Source organism: Lynx canadensis, chromosome D4 (assembly GCF_007474595.2).
Source record: "Lynx canadensis isolate LIC74 chromosome D4, mLynCan4.pri.v2, whole genome shotgun sequence".
Taxonomy (NCBI): domain Eukaryota; kingdom Metazoa; phylum Chordata; class Mammalia; order Carnivora; family Felidae; genus Lynx; species Lynx canadensis.
The window spans coordinates 89,314,869-89,334,551 of NC_044315.2; the positions used below are offsets into that span (position 1 = coordinate 89,314,869).

Here is a 19,683-nt window from a genome sequence, read left to right on the forward strand (position 1 = left end):
TATACAGTTAATGCTCATTAAGGTTTATCTACGTGTCAACTGGTTTTTGTTGATTCCCTCTTGCATGTCGGACCTTCCATTTTGGGGTCATCTTCCTTCTGCCCGAAAACACCGTTTTGCCTTTGCTTGGTGTAAGTCTGAGGATGAAGCCTGGTTTCGGCTGACACTCTCTCGGTTTCCACCTTCACTCTTGAAAGGTATTTTGAGTGGAGAGAGCAGTGTGGGTGGGTGGGTGGTTTCTTTCAGCATTTGAAGATCTCATCCCATCGACTTCTGTCCCAGCTGCTTCTGCTGAGGAGTCTAACTGCTGTACCTTTGAAGCCAATGTGTGCTTTTTTTCACTTCTCTGCTTAAACGTGTTTTGTTTTTTTGTTTTTTTTTTTTTTTTGTTTTTTTTTTTTGTCTTTAGTTTTCAGAAGTTGAACCACGCTGTGCTTAGAGATTTCTTTTTAATTATCCTGCTTGGGATAAAGCTTCTTCGATCTAGGGCTTGATTTTTTTTCAGTCAAGGACCAATCAGGAGACGTAAACGATGGAGTAATTTGAAGAGAGAAAGATTAATATAAAGAACTATTACCGATGATGGGAGAGAGCTGTGAAGGTAGAAAGAGAATGCTGAAGTCACCCTCAGGCTGAAGGTGACCACCCAAGGAAGGCAAACCTAGAAGGGCCCAGTTCCCAAGGCTGGGATTCAGAAGTTCCCGGTGTGGCTGTAAAGAAACTCACTGTGTTGTGCAGACCAGAGCTGGGTCAGAGCTGGATGAGCAGGACTGACCCCTTGGAGGTACAGATGGGCCATGCTGGTAGGTGAGTGTGCATGTGGAGCTGTGGGTGGGGAACTTACTTGCTGGCAGGGTGGCTCATTCCCTGAGGTGTGCACGGTCCACGTCTGGGAGGCCACAGTGAGGTGCTTACCAAGCCAGGGCTGAGCTGCAAGCTTGCTGGGGGGCTGCAGGGTGTGGGTCCCTGGCTGCATGTCTCCCCGCACACGCCTGTAGCAGCCACGTGGGCAGAGCAAGAACGACCCGAGCACCATGACCACAGCCCCCACCCTGGTCCTGCCATGTCCCTCCAGGGCTCTCCACTGACAAAACACTGCTCACTACAGAACAGCAAGTAAAGGGTAGACCTGGGCATGAAAAGCAGGAAATTGAAAACTGGCACAATCCGTTTTGGAAACTGTGATTTTTTTAAAAAAGCTTTGTTGAACTAGAATTTACAGATTGTAAGCTCATCCTGAGTGTGCAATTATTTTTAATAGCATTACCATCATCACGATCCGGTTTTTAAACCAATCCTACACCCCAGAGACGCCTCGTGCGTTTGCCGTCCATCCCTTGGCACTCCCGGGCACCCACCGACTGGCTTTTGGTCTCTAGATGTGCCTTTTCTGCACATTTCATGTAAATGGCAGCATGTGAGATGCAGTCTTTTGCATCCGTTTTTGAGGTCCCTCCATGTTGTAGCATGGCAGGCCATTTTCTTATTAAACAGCGTCCCACTGTGTGGAAATGCCACGTTTGCTCATCCTCTTACGAGCTGGTGGACATTCAGAGGGTTTCCACTTTGGGCTGTTACGAACAATAATGCTGCTCTGTACACGGTCTCTGCTCTAACCTTCCTCCTGTTCTGGTGCTCGTTAACACTGTGACCTCGCAGGCCCAGGTCTTTTCCTACTTGTCGTGTCTGTCCTTTTCTCTCCTGATGCTTCATTCCACGACTGTAGCTCCTCCTCTGTCTCCAGGTCACTAATTCTGTTCAACGTATTCATGGCGTTCTTCTCAGCAGTTCATGTTTATTTTGGTTTTGGATTTTCTGCTTGTCCTCTGTATTTTCCAGTCATTCACCTAAATTCTCCATCTCGCCTTACTCCTAGGATAGGCCAGGCACTGTGCTTTCAAAATCCCAGCCCCTGTGGGTCTTTTTCTGTTCATGCTTGTCTCTTTGGGTCCCTGGTTGTTTCTTATTGTATATGAAAAACTAAGGAAATAATCTGAGGCCTAGGATGAGGTTAACCTCCCCTGAGACACCAGCGGTCCACTTTGGGGATTGAGAGGACTGGAAGCAGGCTCCGTCCCCAGGAGGACCAGTATGTACTTGTCTCCCTTCCACCTGGAGGGTGCTTCCTTGGGGTCTCAGCTCTAGGCATGGTGAGTTCTGGACTTTTAGTTTAAATTCCCGTTTGCCACAAGGGCCACAGAGCTTCTCTCTCAGCCATCTCTTCTGGAATTGGCAGGCACCTTGAACCGTGGGGTCCCACATGTCAGGCCCACCTCCCTGGGTTACTGTCTCCCCCGAATCCCAGCCCAGTAATTCATCAGCTGCTTGCTTTCTGATGCATTTAGGCAGTGATTAAAAATATTTTGTACAGCTTTTCTAGCAGGATGGCTGGTCTGAATTACTGAGTCTGCCATTACCAGAAGTAGAAATTTTTATACATTTTTAGAATAGACTTATTAAGGACCATATGACATCCCTGTGGTCTTTTTTTTCCGGAATACTTTTGAATGTATACATTAACTGAGGAATAATTGACATCTTTAAGAAAGCCAATCTTTCTGTCCGTGAAATTTGTGTATCTCTCAATTTATTAAAGTCTTCATATTTTAAATAAAATCTTATTTTTTAAATTTATGTAGGGAGGTATAATTGAGACACAGAGTTATGTTTCTGGTGTACGAGGTAAGGATTCAATATATGATACTGTGAGATGATCACAGTAAGCCTAGTTAACATCATTACTACATAGTTATGAATGTTTTTCCTTGTGACCATGACTTTTAAGATCTATCGTCAGCAGCTTTGAAGTATGCAACACAGTGTTGACTGCAGTCACCATGCTGTATGTTACAGCCCCAAGACTTATAAGCAGAGGTTTGCACCTTTTGACCCCTTCACCCACTCCTCCTACCCTCCACTCCCTGCCTCTGGCAGCCACCAGAATATGCAGTGAACGTGGGGACACATGTATCTTTTCGAATTAGTGTTTTTGTTTCTTTGGACAAATATCCGTAAGTGCAATTTCTGGATCATGTGGTAATTCTACTGTTTTATTTCTTTAATGTTTATTCATTTTTTGAGAGTGTGTGAGCGGGGGAGGGGCAGAGTGAGAGGGAGACACAGAATCCGAAGCGGGCTCCAGGCTCCGAGCTGTCAGCACAGAGCCCAGTGCGGGGCTTGAACTCACGAACCGCGAGATCATGACCTGAGCTGAAGTCAGACGCCTGACTGACTGACTGCTTATCTGGGTGCCCCGTGGTAGTTCTATTTTTAATATTTTGGGAACCTCCATGCTGTCTCCCATAGTGGTTACACCAGTTTACATTCCCATCAGGGCACGAGGGTTCCCTTTTCTCCACATCCTCACTAACACTTGTGCCTTGTATTCGGTACTAGCCACCCTAATGGGTGTGAGGCGGTATCTCACTGCAGTTTTGATTTGTATTTCCCTGATGATGAGTGATTCGGAGCATCTTTTCATGTGCCTGTTGACCATTTGTAGGTCTTCTTTTTAAAAATAATTTTTTTAAATGTTTGTTTATTTTTGACAGAGAAAGACAGAACATGAATGGGGGAGGGGACGGTCAGAGGGAGAGAGGGAGACACAGAATCTGAAGCAAGCTCCAGGCTCTGACCTGTCAGCACAGAGCCCAACATGGGGCTCGAACTCACAGACCGTGAGATCATGACCTGAGCCGAAGTTGGATGCTCAACCGACTGAGCCACCCAGGTGCCCCCATTTGTATGTCTTCTTTAGAAAAATGTCTCTTCAGATCCTCTGCCCATTTTTTAAATCACATGGTTTTTTGCTAGTAAGTTGTAGGGGTTCTTTATATATTTTGGATATTAGTCCCTTATCAGGTACGATTTGCAAGTGTTTTCTCCCATTCAGTTGTCTTTCACCTTGTCGATGGTTTCTTTGGCTGTGTAGCAGTGTTTTTAGTTTGGTATAGTTCTGCTTGCTCATTTGTACTTTTTGTTGCTTTTGCTTTTCATGTTAAATCCAAAACGTCATTGCCAAGACTGATGTCAAGGAGCTTTCTGCCTGTATTTTCCTCTAGAAGTTTTATGGTTTCAGGTCGTAGTTCAGGTCTTTAGTCCACTTTGAGTTAATTCTTGTGTGTGGTGTAAGATAGTGGACACTTTGTTCTTTGGCACGTGGCTGTTCAGTTTTCCCAACGCCATTTATTAAAGAGGCTCTCATTTCTCCTTTGTATATTCTTGGCTCCTCTGCTATAAATCAGTTGACCATATATGCACGAGTTTATTTGTTTCTGGGCTGTTTCATTGATTTTTGTGTCTTTGTTTTAAATTACAATCTCTTTGATATGGTATAAAATCAGGGAGTGGGATGCTTTGTTCTTTCTCAAGATTGCTTTGGCTATTCAGGGTATTTTGTGGTTCCATACATGTTTGAGGATCTCTTTATTTCTTTTGAAAATGGCATTGGGATTTTGAGAGGGACTGCACTGAATCTGTACATTGCTTTGGGTAGTACAGACATTTTGGCAGTATTCTTGTGACCCATGGCCATGGGATAGCTTTCCATTTATTTGTGTCTTCAATTTCTTTTATTAATGTCTTCTCATTTTCAGTGTACAGGTCTTTCGCTTTCTTGGTTAAATTTATTTTTAGATATTCTTTTTGATGCAATTATGTTATTTTCTTAATGTCTCTAATAGCTCATTATTAGTGGATAGAAATGCAATGGATTTTTGTTTATTGATTTTGTACCCTGCAATTTCAATGAATTCATTCGTTAGTCTTAAGGTTTTTTTTGTGGAGTTTTTAGAGTTTTCTGTATATAATCTGAGGGGCAAATGATATATTCTATATATACAGATACATTGTGTATATAACATCATCTGTGTATAATATCATCTGATTTTGGCTCAGGTCATGATCTCACAGTTCATGAGTTTGAGCCCTGCATCAGGCTCTGTGCTGATAGCTCAGAGCCTGGAGCCTGCTTTGGATTTTGTGTCTCCCTCTCTCTCTGACCGTCCCTTGCTCATGCTGTGTCTCTCAAAAGTAAATAAACATTAAAGAAGAAAAAAAATATATATCCTGTTATCTGCAAATAGTTTTACTTCTTCTTTTTCAATGGGGATGCCTTTTATTATTTTTTTGTCTAATTGCTGTGGCTAGGACTTCCAATACTATTATGAATAAAAGTGTTGAGAGTGGGCATCCTTGACTTGTTCCTGATCGTAGAGGAAAAGCTTCCAACTTTTCACCAGTGAGTATGATGCTAGCTGTGGGCTTGTCGTATATGGTGGCCTTTATTATGCTGAGGTGTATTCCCTCTGTACCCACTTTTTTTTTTTAATTTTTTTAATGTTTATTTATTTTTGAGACAGAGACAGAGCATGAACGGGGGAGGGGCAGAGAGAGAGGGAGACACAGAATCTGAAACAGGCTCCAGGCTCTGAGCTGCCAGCACAGAGCCCGACGCGGGGCTCGAACTCACAAGCTATGAGATCGTGACCTGAGCCGAAGTCGGACGCTTAACCGACTGAGCCACCCAGGCGCCCCTGTACCCACTTTTGTTGAGTTTTTATCATAAATGGATGTTGAATTTTGTCAGATACTTTTTCTGCATCTATTGAGATGAGTTTAGAATTTTTTCCCTCTATTTTGTTAACATAGGGAGTGTATCCCATTGATTTTTGTGTATACTGAATCATCCCTGGAATCTCATTCCACTTGGGTCATGGCGCATGATCCTTTTAATATATTGCTGAATTTGGTTTGCTAACATTCTATTGAGGAGGTTTGCATCTATGTGGATCAGGGCCATTGGCCTGTGGTTTTCCTGTGGCACCCTGGCCTGGTTTTGGTCGCAGGGTAAGGCTGGCCTCACAAAAGGAATGTGGAAGTCTTCCCTCCTCTTCTATTTTTTGAAAGCATTTGAGATGAATTGGTGTTCATTCTTGGAATGTTAGGTGGAATTCATCAGTGAAGCCATCTGGTTCTGGACTTTTGTTTGTTGGGAGGTTGGTTTTTTTTTTTTTTTTTTAAGTTTATTTTGAGAGCGAGAGAGTGTGTGTGTGTGCGAGTGAGGGAGGGGCAGAGAGAGAGAATCCCAGGCAGGCTCCACACTGTCAGTACAGAACCTGACATGGGGCTCAGACTCATGAACTGTGAGATCATGACCTGAGCTGAGATCAAGTGTCAGACACTTAACTGACTGAGCCATCCAGGTGTTCCTATTGGGAGGTTTTTGGTGAATGAACTAACCTTACCATTTTGAGAGAGAGAGAGAGAGAGAGAGAGCACAAGTGGGGTGGGGCACAGAGAGAGGGAGCGAGAATCCCAAGCAGGCTCCATTCTGTCAGCGTGGAGCCTGATGTGGGGCTTGATCCCACAAATAGTGAGATCATGATCTGACCTGAAATCAAGAGTCCAACACTTAACTGACTGAGCCACCCAGGTGTCCCTGTTCCTATTTTCTACACCCACATGATTTTGTCTTGGTAGGTTATATATTTCTAGGAATTTATTCACCTCTTCTAGACTGTCAAATTGTTGGCATATGGGTGTTCTTGGTTGTCTTTATGACCCTCTGTTTCTGTGGTATCAGTTATAACATCAATTTTTAAGCTCTACACCCAGTGTGGGGCTTGAACTGATGATCCCAAGGTCAAGAGTTGCCTGCCCTACCCACTGAGCCAGCCAGGTGCCCCTCCCCCACCCCTCGCCTTTTTTAGCTGTAACATTTTCATTAGATTGAGTACTCTGTTGGTGAGTCTATTTTGTTCATCTTTTCAAAGGACCAGCTCTTCATTTCATTCATCTTTCCTGTTATCTTTTTAGTTTCAATTTTATGTATTTCTGATCTTCGTTTCCTTCCTTCTCCTAACTTTGGGCTTCACTTGTTCTTTTTTCTAGCTCCTTGACGGTAAAGCCGGGTTGTTTTAATCTCTTCCTGTCACCTCCCCTCTCAGAACCGCATCTGCTGTGCCGCACACGTTTGGCATGCTGTATTTCTGTTTTCATTTCTTCAAGGTATTTTCAGATTTTTCCTTGGAACCAGTGGTCGTGCAGTAGTACTGTGTTGTTTACTCTTGGCAGAACTCTTTTCCAGTTTTCTTTTTGTAACTGATTTCTAGTCGGATTCTGGTCAGAAAAGATGCTTGACAGGATTTCAATCTTAAATTCATTAAGGCTTGTTTTGTGGCCTAACCTCTATGTTCCTTCCATGAGCACATGAAATGGTGTATGGTTGCTTTTGGATGGCACATTGGATTTAAGTCCATCTGGTCTCCTGTGTCCTTTAAGGCTGATGGTCCCTTGTTGGTTTTCTACTTGGATGATTTGTCCGTTGATGTGAGTGGGGCACTTAAATCCTGTATTATTCTATTGCTGTCCCTTCCCCCCTTTAGGTCTGTTAATACTTGCTTTATATATAGGTGTCCTTTGTTGGGACAAAGGTCATTTGAAGTACCTAGTACCTTAAAGACTTGTGATAGTAGCATAAGTGGGATCTTTTAAGAATTGTATTTTAATTACTGACTGTATATAGGAACATATTCAATCTTTTATCTGACTGTACAGCTAACTATCTTGGTAGATTAAGTTTTTAAAAAATTTTTTAATATTATTTTTTTTTGAGAGAGAGACAGAGCACGAAAAGGGGAGGGGCAGAGAGAGAGACACACACAGAATCTGAAACAGGCTCCAGGCTCTGAGCTGTCAGTACAGAGCCCGACACAGGGCTTGAACTCTGGAATGGAGAGCTCATGACCTAGACCGAAGTCGGACACTTAACTGACTGAGCCACCCAGATGCCCCATTTCTTTTTTTTCTTTTTTAAAGTAGGCTCTATGTCCAATGTGGGGCTTGAACTCACGACCCGGAGATGAAGAGTCGCATGTTCTACTGACTGAGCCAGCCAGGCGGCCCGGTAGATTTGCTTAGTAATCCCTTATTTTTCTTTTCCAGCAGCATTCACTAGGATCTCCAGTACAAGTTCTGATTTTAAAGGAGCTGCTCTGAGTATTCCAACATTAAGTATAATGTTTGCATGGGATTTTGGAAGGTAACTTTTACCAGATTAAGAAAGGTTTTGATTTCTAAGAGTTTTAAACAAAAATTATGGGTGTTGCATTTCTAACAAAGGTCCTAATGACGACTGAGGGGATTATATGGCGTTCTTCCTTTGTTAGCGTGTTTCATTCAGGAGTGGCCAGGCTGTGTCATGAGACCTTACGAACCTTGAAATCTCAGAGGCTTAGCACAAGTTCGTTTTTTCTTCATGTCAGGTCTAGTGGGGGCGGCCCCGGTCTGGTTTCCCTTGGAAACTTGGAACTCTGCCATCTTGCGCTGGGAATCTAAGGGTGTCACGGTGAGGAAAGAGCGGGCATGAAGGTGGCACCCATGCTGTGCCCGGCCCACGGGGACACATGTCTGGCTCTGAGGGGCCTGCCTGCGAGGGGCTGGGAAGCAGAGTGTTCCCCTGCGCCCGGGAAGGAGAGGCGGCCAGATGGGAGCACCCGAAGAAGGCATCTAGTGCACGAGGTCTAGTCCGTTCACCGGCGTACGGGCATTCCGTCCCCACACCCAAGGGAGAGTGCCGATTTTTACACACTGTTGGCTTGGGGTTGCCAAGATTATTTTAGAAGTTTCGTGCAAGTATTTGCCTGTAGTTTTTTTTGGACGGTTGTCTTGGGTTTGATGTCAAGACTGTATTCCGCTCAGAACGAGTTGAGAAGTGTTTCCCTTCTGTTCTCGGGGGTGTGCAGGTAAGCCTGAAGCTATTTGTTTGGCACGAATCACCTGTTAAGCCTGTCTGGACCTGATGTCTGTGAGTGGATTTCAAACCAGATTCAATTTCTTTAATGTCAAGAGCCTCTTCTTCAGGGCTGTCATCATGGCCCGGATACTTCACTTGTGGGGATTTTCAGTTAAGAGGACTGAATGAAGGGGTCTGCAGAGTGCTTGGTCCGCAGGATCTACATGTATGCAAGTGATGAGGGAGGTGGCAGCTTGCCACACCTCTTCCAGGTCCTACCTCGCTGGGCTCTCACCTTATGAGGTGGAAGATGACAACACCTCCACTGTCGGCTGCAGAAACCAGGAAGTGGAGAAGGGGCCGCTTACCTAAGGTCTCTGGGCTTACCAGCTGCGGAACCAGGACGGGAGAGAACAGTGCGAGGCCATTGCACCCACAGAAGACCGGCCCTGCGCATGGACCTAAGGTCTGAACGGGGGTGGGGGCAGCTAGGGGAGGGTCCTTCTCAGGTCATCTGAGCATCCTGAGTTGCTGGGCCAGACATGCAGATTCCCAGGCCCCTCTGGGGGTGTCAGCGGAGCCCAGGCATTTAACCAGGATGGGCGGTACCAGCCAGGCCTTGCAGCTCTGGTCGGCAGGCTCAGTGCACCCATCTGCACCTGGCCCGTTACCTGCCAGTCACCTGCAGGGTGGGTGGGGCCAGACCAGGCTGGTTCTTGGTATTGTCGGCTAGTGGAGGACTCAGGACCTCTCTTCTTTCTCGTGGGCAGGACAGTGAAAGGGGCTGACACACAGGCTGGGAATAAGTCCGATGGCTCACCTTAAATGGAGGAGACCCAGCCCACCTCAGATAGAAAAGACTGGAACTTACCGGGCTGTTTCCAAGCCCACGTGTGCTGCCTTGTGAGTGGCAGGCGGATGGAATCTTGCAGAGGGTGCACCTTCAGAGACTAGCTTTAGGGGCTTTGGAAAGTAGCCCTAGGTACCTCTGTGCCCCCTGAACTCGACCTTGGAAATTTCAGTTTTTTTAGGATGCTGGGTTTGAGGGAGCAGTATAGGGCTTGTGCATTAATCTGCTTCTGGAGCCCCAGGCCTAGGAGGGAAAATCCCAGATAGGGGCTGGTGACCTCTATCCCCCCCTGCCAAAACCACCCGGCCCCAGCGCACGGGCCCCAGGACTGGGTTGTTACTGCATCCTGCCGGAGGCCCCGCCTGTGTGGAGGCAGCTCGGACTGTCGCTTGGACGCTTTCGTCTGTGTTTATTTTCCTCTCATATAAAAGTTACAGGTTTGAAATGTCTGCAGGAAGATGCTGCTATCAGCCAGGTTAGTGGGGGATATATATATCTTACAACGAACGTCGCGGGGGCGTGTGTGGAGGTGCTTCTGGAGAGCTGGGTTCGTGCTGACCTGGCGTGTGCCTGCCCTGCCGCTGGCCCCGGCCCCACCTGCAGGTGAGAATGACTTTCCTCCCGAGGCAGAAAGTCACGGGCAGGCTGCGGTGACGGCACAGGGTCTGCAGCTCCCAGAGCCCCGAGGGCGCCTCAGCGAGGCACGGGGCGGGAAGCCCGCCAGCCAATAAGTTAAGCACACGTTGCCCCTGCGGTCCTCACACAGGGTCGCCCTGACACACGGGCCCCTCGTCCCCGCCACGCTGCATCCCCCTGCCTGGCCGGTCGCCAGACCCTGACCATGGACACCCACCTGACCACGTGTGTGGCGGAGACACGGCGTCAGTTATTTGTGGCACGGTGGCCCCCATGCGTGCACACGACAGCATTCAGCAGAGCTGGGGTGGAGGGAGGCGTGACGGGAAGGGAGAGGACAAGACTGCAGCGAGAGGTTCCAAGTGGGAAGCAAGCCCACCCTCAGCACTGAACCACACACTTCAAACAAGAAAGCGACACGTTCCGGCCTGTGGCCACAAGATCGCCACCAGAGGGGCGTCACTGGCAATTCACAGATGTTCCCCCCTCCACATACAGGACCACAAACAAGTGAAGGGAGCTGTTCGAAACCCATGAGGGACTCAAAGGGACTGGTCGTTTAGGAAGTTAGATCCCGGCATTTGCTTGACCAAGTCCTGAGCCCAGGAGAAGCGAGCGCTCAGCCACAGACCAGGACACGAGAGGCGTGGGGGCAGCCGCCCGGCCCCTCTGTGTGCGGAGAGCTCCCTGCCTCGGACCGTCAACCTCAGCAGCGAGAGGGGTTTCCAACAAGGAAGACGCTCTGCCGGAGGAGAAAGCAAGCCTGCCCCGGGTAGACGCTGCCGTAGCCAGGCCGGGCCCTGTCCTCTCAGGGCGGAGCAGCCCTGGCTCCACCCGATGGAGGCAGGTAGGAGGGGAGCCCACGGGGCAGGGGGGACAGGAGATGGAGTTTAAGGCACACAGCAAGTGACAGAGGAGGGGGCCGCGGGCCTTCCCCAGGACAGAAACACCCCTCCGCTCTCCACATTCACTCCCCCGGGAGCTCCCGGCCCCAGCTCAGATGAAACAGAAGTCCTCCTTTGCTCCTCCCTCTGCCCACTCCCCAGAGCGCTAGGTGACAGGGACGATGAAGGGACAGACGGGGGACCACCGTGAGGGCCAGTACCGTGACGGGAGCACCAGCTCCGGGCCTGCTGAAAGGCCACCTGCCGGAAGAACCTTTTGGGGCCACATACGAAGCTCACGCCATTTTGCATGTTAAAAAGCAGGGTGGGGGAAGTGGAAGGAGCCTCCCCGGGTCTTCTCTGCTCTCTGCCCACCCGACCGGAAGTCCCCTTCATTCCAGGTCACTGGGAGTCCAGCCCCCCGCCTTGCGAGGGTCCTCTACCTGTGTGTCACGTCAGCAGATCCAGGACCCTAGGACCCGGGGGGGGGGGGGCGAAGAGGCCACCATCCCCACCCCACCCTGTCTGCTGACATCCCTGTGCTGTTGCCAGGCGGGGGAGGGGTGCGGAGGGGGACACAGAAGTGAAAGCAGAAACCAACACCACGGGTTCACAAATCGGGAACGAGACCCGCCTGCTGGCTCCACTGCGGGCCTGGCGTCTGCTCCCGCGGGGCCGGGAGGCTGCCGGGGCTCCCACCCGTCACAGCCGAGGGCTGGCTGGGCCTCGGGGCCAGGACGCGTGCAGCCTGCCCGGGGACAGGTCCAACGTCCCTCCCGGTCTCGGAGCCGCCCTCGGGGCCCCTCTCGAGCCGTGTTCTCCTCGCTCGTGCCACCCGCTTCTAGGTTTTCTCCTCCCGGTCTGTTTTTCTCCTCGTTATGTTCCTGGGCTTGATCTTCAGAGACAGTTCCCACAGCGCCTCCTCCGCCAGGTGGTCGCTGAAGTCATTGAAGAAGTTGATGATGTCGTCGTTTCTCCGGATGTCGTAGTGCCTGGGGGGGGGGGGGGGGGCGCCAGTCAGAGCCGGTGGGGGCTGCACGCACCGTCCCGCTCCTCGGGACCCCCCCCCCCCCAACCGCTCTGGAGCCGCCTCCTACGTGCTGTGCAGGGAACAAGCAGGCCACCATCTCCGCGCGTGCTGAGCCTCACGACCCGGCGGTCCCGTCCCCTCCCCTCTGCTCAGCGGCGGTACTCACGCTTGCTGGAAGCATCGCATGCTGTCCAGGATGTTGAACTGCTGCCACCGTTTGGAAAAGTTCACCTTCCCGTCGATATAGTCTGGGTTTCCCAGGTGAACAAAGGTGAGGTCCTGCAGGATAAGCCCCCTGGGAGGAGGGAGAGGCCCAGTCACCGCCCTGGACAGCAGTCGGGGCCCGCTCGGGCCCGTGGGCTGCGCCCGGGCAGCGCGTCTGGGAGTGTCCGTCTCTTCCGGCGGGAAGTCCCGACCTCCGAGCTGTGGGTCCCCGGGAAAGCCAGCTCAGATGCTGGACAAGCCTCGTCACGTTAATAAACAAACGGGAAAAACATAACAAAGAGAGGCTCTCCAGGCCTCCCTCCCCACCGAGTCTCGGGTTTGCTTAACAGGTGAGGGAACATGCTTCTGACTACAGAGGACACGAAGCCACGAGGTGAGCGATGGGGCACAGACGACGCCCTCGCAGGAGCCCAGCCGGCCACCCCAACGGGAAAGCACGGTGGCAGCCGGTGAGGGCCCTGAGGGCAGCCCCGGCCCCGGGACACCACCGAGCCTTCTACCCCTCTCTCCAAGACTCCCAAGGTGTCCCAGCTTATTAAGGGCTCTGCTAACAAACCGGTCCCACTTTGATTTTTTCCGCTATTTCCCAGAAATGTTTCTCCCCCAAAGCCCCGCTGAGTCCATTCCGTACGTACACTTGGGGAAACCCTCTCTGAGCTGCTTTACGTGGAGTGCTCTCGGGGCCCTCAGCTTACTGGAATGTGCAGCCAAGGGTGACGACCCCTCCCTGAGGTGGGGGTGGGGCGGAGAGAAGTGGGATGGGGAGATGGGAGAGGTGCAACCCTTTTTAAAAAATATTTTTTGCATTTATTTTTGAGAGAGAGAGAGCACAACCAGGGGAGGGGCAGAGCGAGAGGGAGACACAGAATCCCAAGCAGACTCCAGGCTCTGAGCTGTGAGCACAGAGCCCGACGCGGGGCTTGAGCTCACGAGCCGTGAGATGGACCGAGCCACCCAGGCGCCCCTGGTTTTAAAGTTAGAAGTAGAACTGTCTGGGTTGGAAACCCTTAAGGGAGGGTCTCTCTGAGGCAGCGGGGGCTCTACTCACAGGTACGGGATGCAGGGGGGCTCCACCTCGGAGAGGGCGGCCCGGTAGGCGCGGAAGGAGGACGAGCTGTCGATCAGTGTGCAGTACTCGGCCAGGCCCTGGGCAGGCGGGACAGTGTGTGAGGGCGGGGACGCCAGCCCCTCCTCCCTGCCTGGCACCCCAGAGCCACGGCTGAGCGCCCGGGGGCCCAAGTGGGCTTCTTCTGAAGCACACTGCGACCTGTGTCATGCCCCGAGCCTGCCTCTGCTCCTCCCTGCACTCGAGGCAGTGACTTCCCCGAGCTGCCCTTTCGGCACGCAGGGTGGGGTTCTTTCCAGTCTCACCCCTAGCTTGTCTCTTCCCCCGATGTTTCACCTCCTCGGGAACCTCCTACGTGTTCCTGGAGCAGCTGTTGTGACTGTCCCACACTTCTCCATACGATACTGTCTTACAATACTGTCCCCTTGTGTCACCCCTTGAGATGACACCTGAGTGGCCCAGCTGACACCCAGCCCCTAGGGGCTTTGCCTCTCTTAAGGAACCTCTCGACACAAGGATAAAGGTCCAGGTCCTTGCCCGACTCCTCCCTGCAAGGCCCTCATGGTCCAGAGCAGGGCCCCTCCCCAGCCCCTGTCCTGCTGCTTGAAGGTGCCTAACTCCCAGTGTGTGCCCTCCCATCCCCTCTGACAGGAATTCCCAGGATTTCCTTCTTCCCAGGAAACTCTTCCTACTTGGGTCTTGGTGTGACGGACGCTTCCTCAGGGGGCCTCCCCGTCCCCAGGCCAGACCACCCCACCCTCCCCCTGGGGCACCCGCCCTAAAGAAACCATCCAATACATCTCTAGCCTGTTCACAGTATGTCCACAGTGACCAGTGTGGCCCCCAGCCCAGAGCAGCCCCTCCAGGAGCACGGGTGGATGGGAGGAAGGAACAGGTGAAGCTGGGACCCAGATACGGGCCTGCAGCCCAGGTGGCAGGACCCTGTGAGGGGACAACCCCAGCACCAACCGCAAAGATCAGAGATGAGCCACGGAGAACCCAGGTTGGGGGTGCGGAGCAGACATCTGCGTGCCTGCTGCCACAGCTGGCCCCCGCAGCCACTCACCTCCGAGGTCTGTTTCTGCCACTCCAGCCTGCGGATGGGCGCCGAGTCCAGTGCCGAGAGGATGGCCAGGTAGGAGTTAAAGTTGTTCAGCTTCCGTAGGTGCTGCGGAGGGAGGGGAGGCCGTGAGGCGGGGGCCCGGGGCCACTGGGCAGGGCCCAGAGGAGCAGACTCTGGGCGGGGCGCCTGCGGTTACCTTCATGATCTTGATGAACTTCAACAGCAGCCGCTCCCTGTCCTGGGCTTTTTCTTGTAACATGATTATTGAGCGGACCCTGCGTGAATCAGAGAGAGAGAGACCGCTGAGCTGAACAGTCTCCTCCCAGACCCCCGGGTGGTCCTGGTGGAGAGGGATGTGGAGGCCTGCACTGCGTGCCCAGGGCTTTCGAGGCGCCAAGCACAGGCCCCCGTCTCTGCTCTCCAGGAGCTCACGGCATCGCAGGGATGGTCAGGAGGCCACACACCAAGACGGGGTCCTCCAGATGGAGGCGCGGGAGCATCGGAGGAGAGAGTTCCCGATGAGCACGGGCCGGGGCGCCACTGGGGCTGGGAGTGCTCCTCAGGCGGCCTCCGGACTAGCCCAGGGGACGAGTGAGCCTTGAGGACCAGCAGAAGGCCAGCCTTGCATGAGGACGTCACGGGGGCCACAGCAGCCACTCGAGGAAGAGCCACCCCTGCTTCGTCTTAGGCGCCTGCCCTGAGCACACCCTGAGGACCATGGCTCTGAAGGGCCCCGCCTGCACCTCCTCCTTGGAACCCCTGAGGACGCCCCATGGAGGCCGGCTACAGTTGAGCTGAGGAGAAAAACCAGCAATGTGGGAGGTGACCCACGTTCTCTCCAAAAGGCAGCCCCCAGAGCCTTTTAACAACTATTAGATGCTCTGTCGGTGGCAGCGGTGGAAGGGGTGTGGCCGGGGCCAGGTGCAGGCCGCATGGCTGCCACGCTCTGAACATCCTCCGTGCGATGCCGAGAGGCCATGGGCACCTTTGAGTCACATCTAGAAAAGCTAACAGTTCTGTTACACGTTACAGTGTAAACACTTCGGACCTCATTCTGTGCTAAGAATTCAGGGCTTAAAGTATTAACAGAACACCCTCCTTAGCTGTTCTCTGTCAGGCAGAGGCCGGGTGAAGTTCAGCCTTGAGGCTGCCTGGGGGCTGGCAGTGACCAGTGCCGGTCGGCATACTGAACTCCCCTGTCGCCACCCAGGGCAGACATTACCAATCGATCCTGGCACTCCCCAATCTCAGCCAGCCCCCCAGGTGGCCCCTTCCAACATGCAAGACCCACCCTGCCCTGTCCCTGCTCTTTTCCTGCAGTGCCCAATTAATGCCCAGGGCCTTGGAAGAAGCTGGGAGGGATGGAGGGGGCACCTCCTCCTTGCCCTCAGAGCGCTCTGTGGGGGACGGCGTGGGAACCCGCTCAGATGCGCCTTACCAGTAAGACATGTTGTTGAAGTGCTCCGTGAACTGGGTCAAGTTGGGGCTTTTCTCCTCATTCTGCTCTTTGGCCCAAAGCAAAACCTCAGGAATCTGAAAAAGGAAGTAGACTGGATGGAACTGGAGCCCTCTGGCTTCTCTGTGATGGGCCGTTTCTCCTGTCTGGGGACAAGCAGTGGCTGCTTGCCCAGGGCAACAGACGGCCTTATCCCCAGTCCCCAGCCCTGCTCAATGCCATACCTCTATTTTATAAAAGAGCTCAGCGTCCAGCAGGGTCAGCTGCTCAGCTATCTCATGGCTGTGGAAGTCGTGTAACGTCCCCGGCCTAGAAGATAGAGGTGAGATGAGCAGACGGGACGGGACGGCAGGAGCTGGGTGGGCCTTGTACTGCGGCCTCAGAGCCGGGGAGTGGGGGGGGTGGGGTGGGGTGCAGAGGGAGCAGCTGCCCCTAAGCCCGGCCTCACAGGAGGATGGCAGCCACAGAGCTGACAGGCAGCAGGACGGGACCACACTGCACTCAGGCCCGAGACCCTGGTGCTCTGCTAGGTGGGTAGCCCCACTGCCAGGGCTCAGTGGGAGCAGAGACGGCACCACAGGGCTGAAGGCCGAAACACTGACAGGAAGTGGCACATCAACAAACATCTATGGCTGGGGCACAGGTGACAGACTGGACACTACATCCCCAGGTTCTTAGGAATGTTCAGGATGGTGGGGATGGGGGGGCGGGGCAGGCAAGAGCTCGCGGCTGCCACGTTAGTGCCGGGAAGACAAGAGCTGACCACGGCCCGGAATGCATTCGCCTGTCTCCTGTCCCAGGAGGCGCCCCCGTCCTGGCTCCTCACTTCCTCGCCAAACGGGGACTCATCACACATCATGACCCTGGAGAAGAGGCCTAGCCCCTGAGGAACGCGCTGGACCGTCCACTGGGCTGAACCTCGTGGCAGGGCCCGGGCAGAGCCAGGACGTGAGGCTGGGGAGGTACGCCGAGGGCAACGGAACGGAGAGGCTGAGATCGGGGGCAACTCTACCAGAGGAAGGAGCTGGAGAAGCCACGGCTGGACGCTCACCTGGCGGCCACCCCCCTGGCTGCCAGGGGCTGGTCGGAGTTGGCACACCTGAGCAGCTTCTTCTGGTCCACCTTGTCCAGAATGTTCTTCCGGAGCACGCGCGCCAGGCTGAGCTCCCCGTTGCACACCAAGCGAAAGACCAGTTCCATCAACAGCTTCAAGATCTCTTCTGTCAACTCCACTAGGCTAGAGGGCCGAGGGCCATGCGGTGAGGGACAAGGACCCAGCATAGGAAGAGGATGCCGCCGCCGGGCCCACATCCACCTCACAAACCCAAGGGTCACGTGACAGCGACCAGCAACACTGGGGATGGTCCCACTGGTGACACTTAGCGGTCGTGCCCTCCACAAGTGCCTGCTGGCACCTGATGAACACCAGGCCCCTGTTAGTGCTTGGGCTATGGAGACATTAGCATGTAAATCCCACCGCAGAGGAAGTTCCTGTTCCCTTCCGGGTGACAGTCACTAAGTGGTCCCGGCCCCTCAGACCAGCCGCCTTGCCTGTAGGACACTCCTGCACCCTCTCTGCATGGCACTTCCCGAGCACAGCGGCCCGAAGGCTGTGCAGTCATGGACTAAGGCCTCCCTCCCGCAGCAGGGAAATGCCTTGAAGGCAGGGGCCCTGCGGTTTCTTCCCCGCAGCTCTCCAGACCTAGGAAAGGGACCGGCCGGATGGGTACTTGTTAAGTAAATGGTGACGGCGAGTGCTGACTTGGGGGGACGTGGGGGACTGAGGAGAGCAGACGGGGCCTCCACTACTGCTGGGGGCTGAGGGCACAGATGCCACAGACCAGGCCTCATGCTCCTGTGCCCTACGCGAGGGACACCCGGCCAGGTCTGGGTGGGAGGGCCATTCTCCCCAAGGGGTCTTGTTAAAGTGGGTGGGAGAAGCTGGTGGCATGTGACGGGATGGATGGCCCCTTCTCCCCAAGGAAGCCTGCAGCCCTGGCGGGTGGCGGGGTTGGGGAGATCCCGGGATGCCCGAGGGCTCCCCACCTGCCTCCCTGCCATCTCACGGGCCGACGCACTCACCAGAGCTCATCCACCACCCGCACCAGCACGAAGAACGTGTTCTTGCTCACGCGTTTCTTGAACGTGTCGGCGAAGGGAGAGAACTTCTCGTACGTGGAGTGTGGGTTAAAGAAAGGCATTCTTACACAGGCAGGGATGGTGTGGTGGTGGGGGGAGGGCTGCCTCCCCCAGCTGCCATGGACAGAGAGCTTACAGTGCACAGGAGCCCTGGTCCCCTGGAAGCCGCTCCCCTGCTCCTCGAGGCCAAGCTTCCTGCAGGGCTCACCGAACCGCTGCAGGCTGCCTTGCTGAGCCTCAGCTGGAAAAGGGTGGTCAAAACCCACATGCCCTAAAACCTCCAGGTCTCCAGGGAAGGGGCATGGCCCAGAGGGGCTTCCTGCACTCTTGCCCTGGGTCCGCTCCGTTCCCATCTTTCCAGAGCCTCCGAGGCCCCTTCCCCACCGCAGCCACTCCAACACCTGTTCACCTCCTGCTCCTCCCCAAGGTCCTGGTTTCTGCCCAGAAAGTCACAGATCCTTGCCATCCTCTCCAAACCCTTCTCTGGCTGTCCTTCCTGCTCTTCCGTGATCCACAGGACACTGGAGGGGTGGGGACACACCAAGGACCGTCGCCAGAGCCTGCAGCACAGGACTTACTAGCCAGCTAGGCCTAGGATCTCAAGGCTGCAACATTCCCATCAATGCCTGAAGCAGCTGAACAAGGTAGGTGCCCTGAACCTGAGCTAGGAACCTATGTCAGTGGCTACTCTCCCACCAAACAGCCGTACAGGTCATTTACCTTCTCTGAGCCTGTTTCGAATCACAGAATAGTGATATCACGGCACCATCCATAATATGGCAATAACATACGAAACAGTACTGTAACTGAGTGAGCCTTCATGGCACGGGCTTAGTTAGCATCCTGCCCGACGCTAGGACGTTCTTGACAGGTACGCTGAGCCAGGCCTGCGAGCAAGTGAATGCAGACTATCCACTTCAGTCTTGAGGGACCAGGTCCTCTTGTGCTGGGGTACGGGGACAGCGGAAGGAGCGACAGAGGTCTGCAGGAGACATGAGCCTGGTGGGGGAAGCCTTAGGACACACAGGAAAGGAAGGTAGACAGCTGGGAGGGAGAACGCGGGACTTCCTGCCCCAAGTAACAGAGGCTGTCCAGCAGAGGGCAGTCGTGGGCTGCGACAGGGAGAGGTGGCCAAGGAGCAGGTGACCCTGGCTGGCCGGCTTTTTAGAAAAGCAGGTTTGAGAGAAAGGTAATGACAGCGGCTCCCGGGGCCCTGGGTCTTTCTCGGCTGCTCCCGCACAGGGTAGTCCCTGAAGGGGTGAGCCCTCGGGGCAGATGTGGCCGAGGGGCGGGAGTCGACTCTCCCTGGACATGGTACTTCTGTCCGCCGCTGGTCTGCCGCCAGGCAGAGTGGCCGTGCCTACCTCTGTGGCTGTTTATCGGAGTCCCGATTCCGGTAAGCCCTGCACACTTGGTTCCTGTCACCTCAATGCCCTGGGGCTCAGCTCAGAAGCTGCAGGTGCCACCGACCTGGGTCTCTTTGGGGGCCTGGGTGCTCCCCCCCTCGCAGGTGCGCCAATTCTAACTCCTTTTCAGGACTCCTTAGTGACCGCAACCACCATCAGGCAAGCCCACCCCCATCCCTTATGCCATCTCACTC

The 19,683-nt window shown here is 53.6% G+C and overlaps 1 protein-coding gene across 5 annotated transcripts in view; it reads right to left on the bottom strand.

Moving 5' to 3' along the window:
- Nucleotides 1–9,973: 9,973 nt before the first annotated feature.
- RAPGEF1 (Rap guanine nucleotide exchange factor 1) overlaps nt 9,974–19,683 on the bottom strand; it is a 134,306-nt gene continuing 124,596 nt past the window's right edge. For all 5 annotated transcript variants that reach the window (XM_032595538.1, XM_032595542.1, XM_032595541.1 and 2 more), the window contains 9 exons: nt 18,027–18,119; nt 16,996–17,181; nt 16,169–16,253; nt 15,927–16,021; nt 14,685–14,763; nt 14,492–14,593; nt 13,408–13,505; nt 12,301–12,429; nt 9,974–12,096 (listed from right to left, as the gene is read on the bottom strand). In XM_032595538.1, coding sequence (XP_032451429.1) covers nt 11,946–12,096; nt 12,301–12,429; nt 13,408–13,505; nt 14,492–14,593; nt 14,685–14,763; nt 15,927–16,021; nt 16,169–16,253; nt 16,996–17,181; nt 18,027–18,119 — 1,018 coding nt within the window. In that variant the 3' untranslated portion in view covers nt 9,974–11,945. The remainder of the gene's footprint in view (nt 12,097–12,300; nt 12,430–13,407; nt 13,506–14,491; nt 14,594–14,684; nt 14,764–15,926; nt 16,022–16,168; nt 16,254–16,995; nt 17,182–18,026; nt 18,120–19,683) is intronic.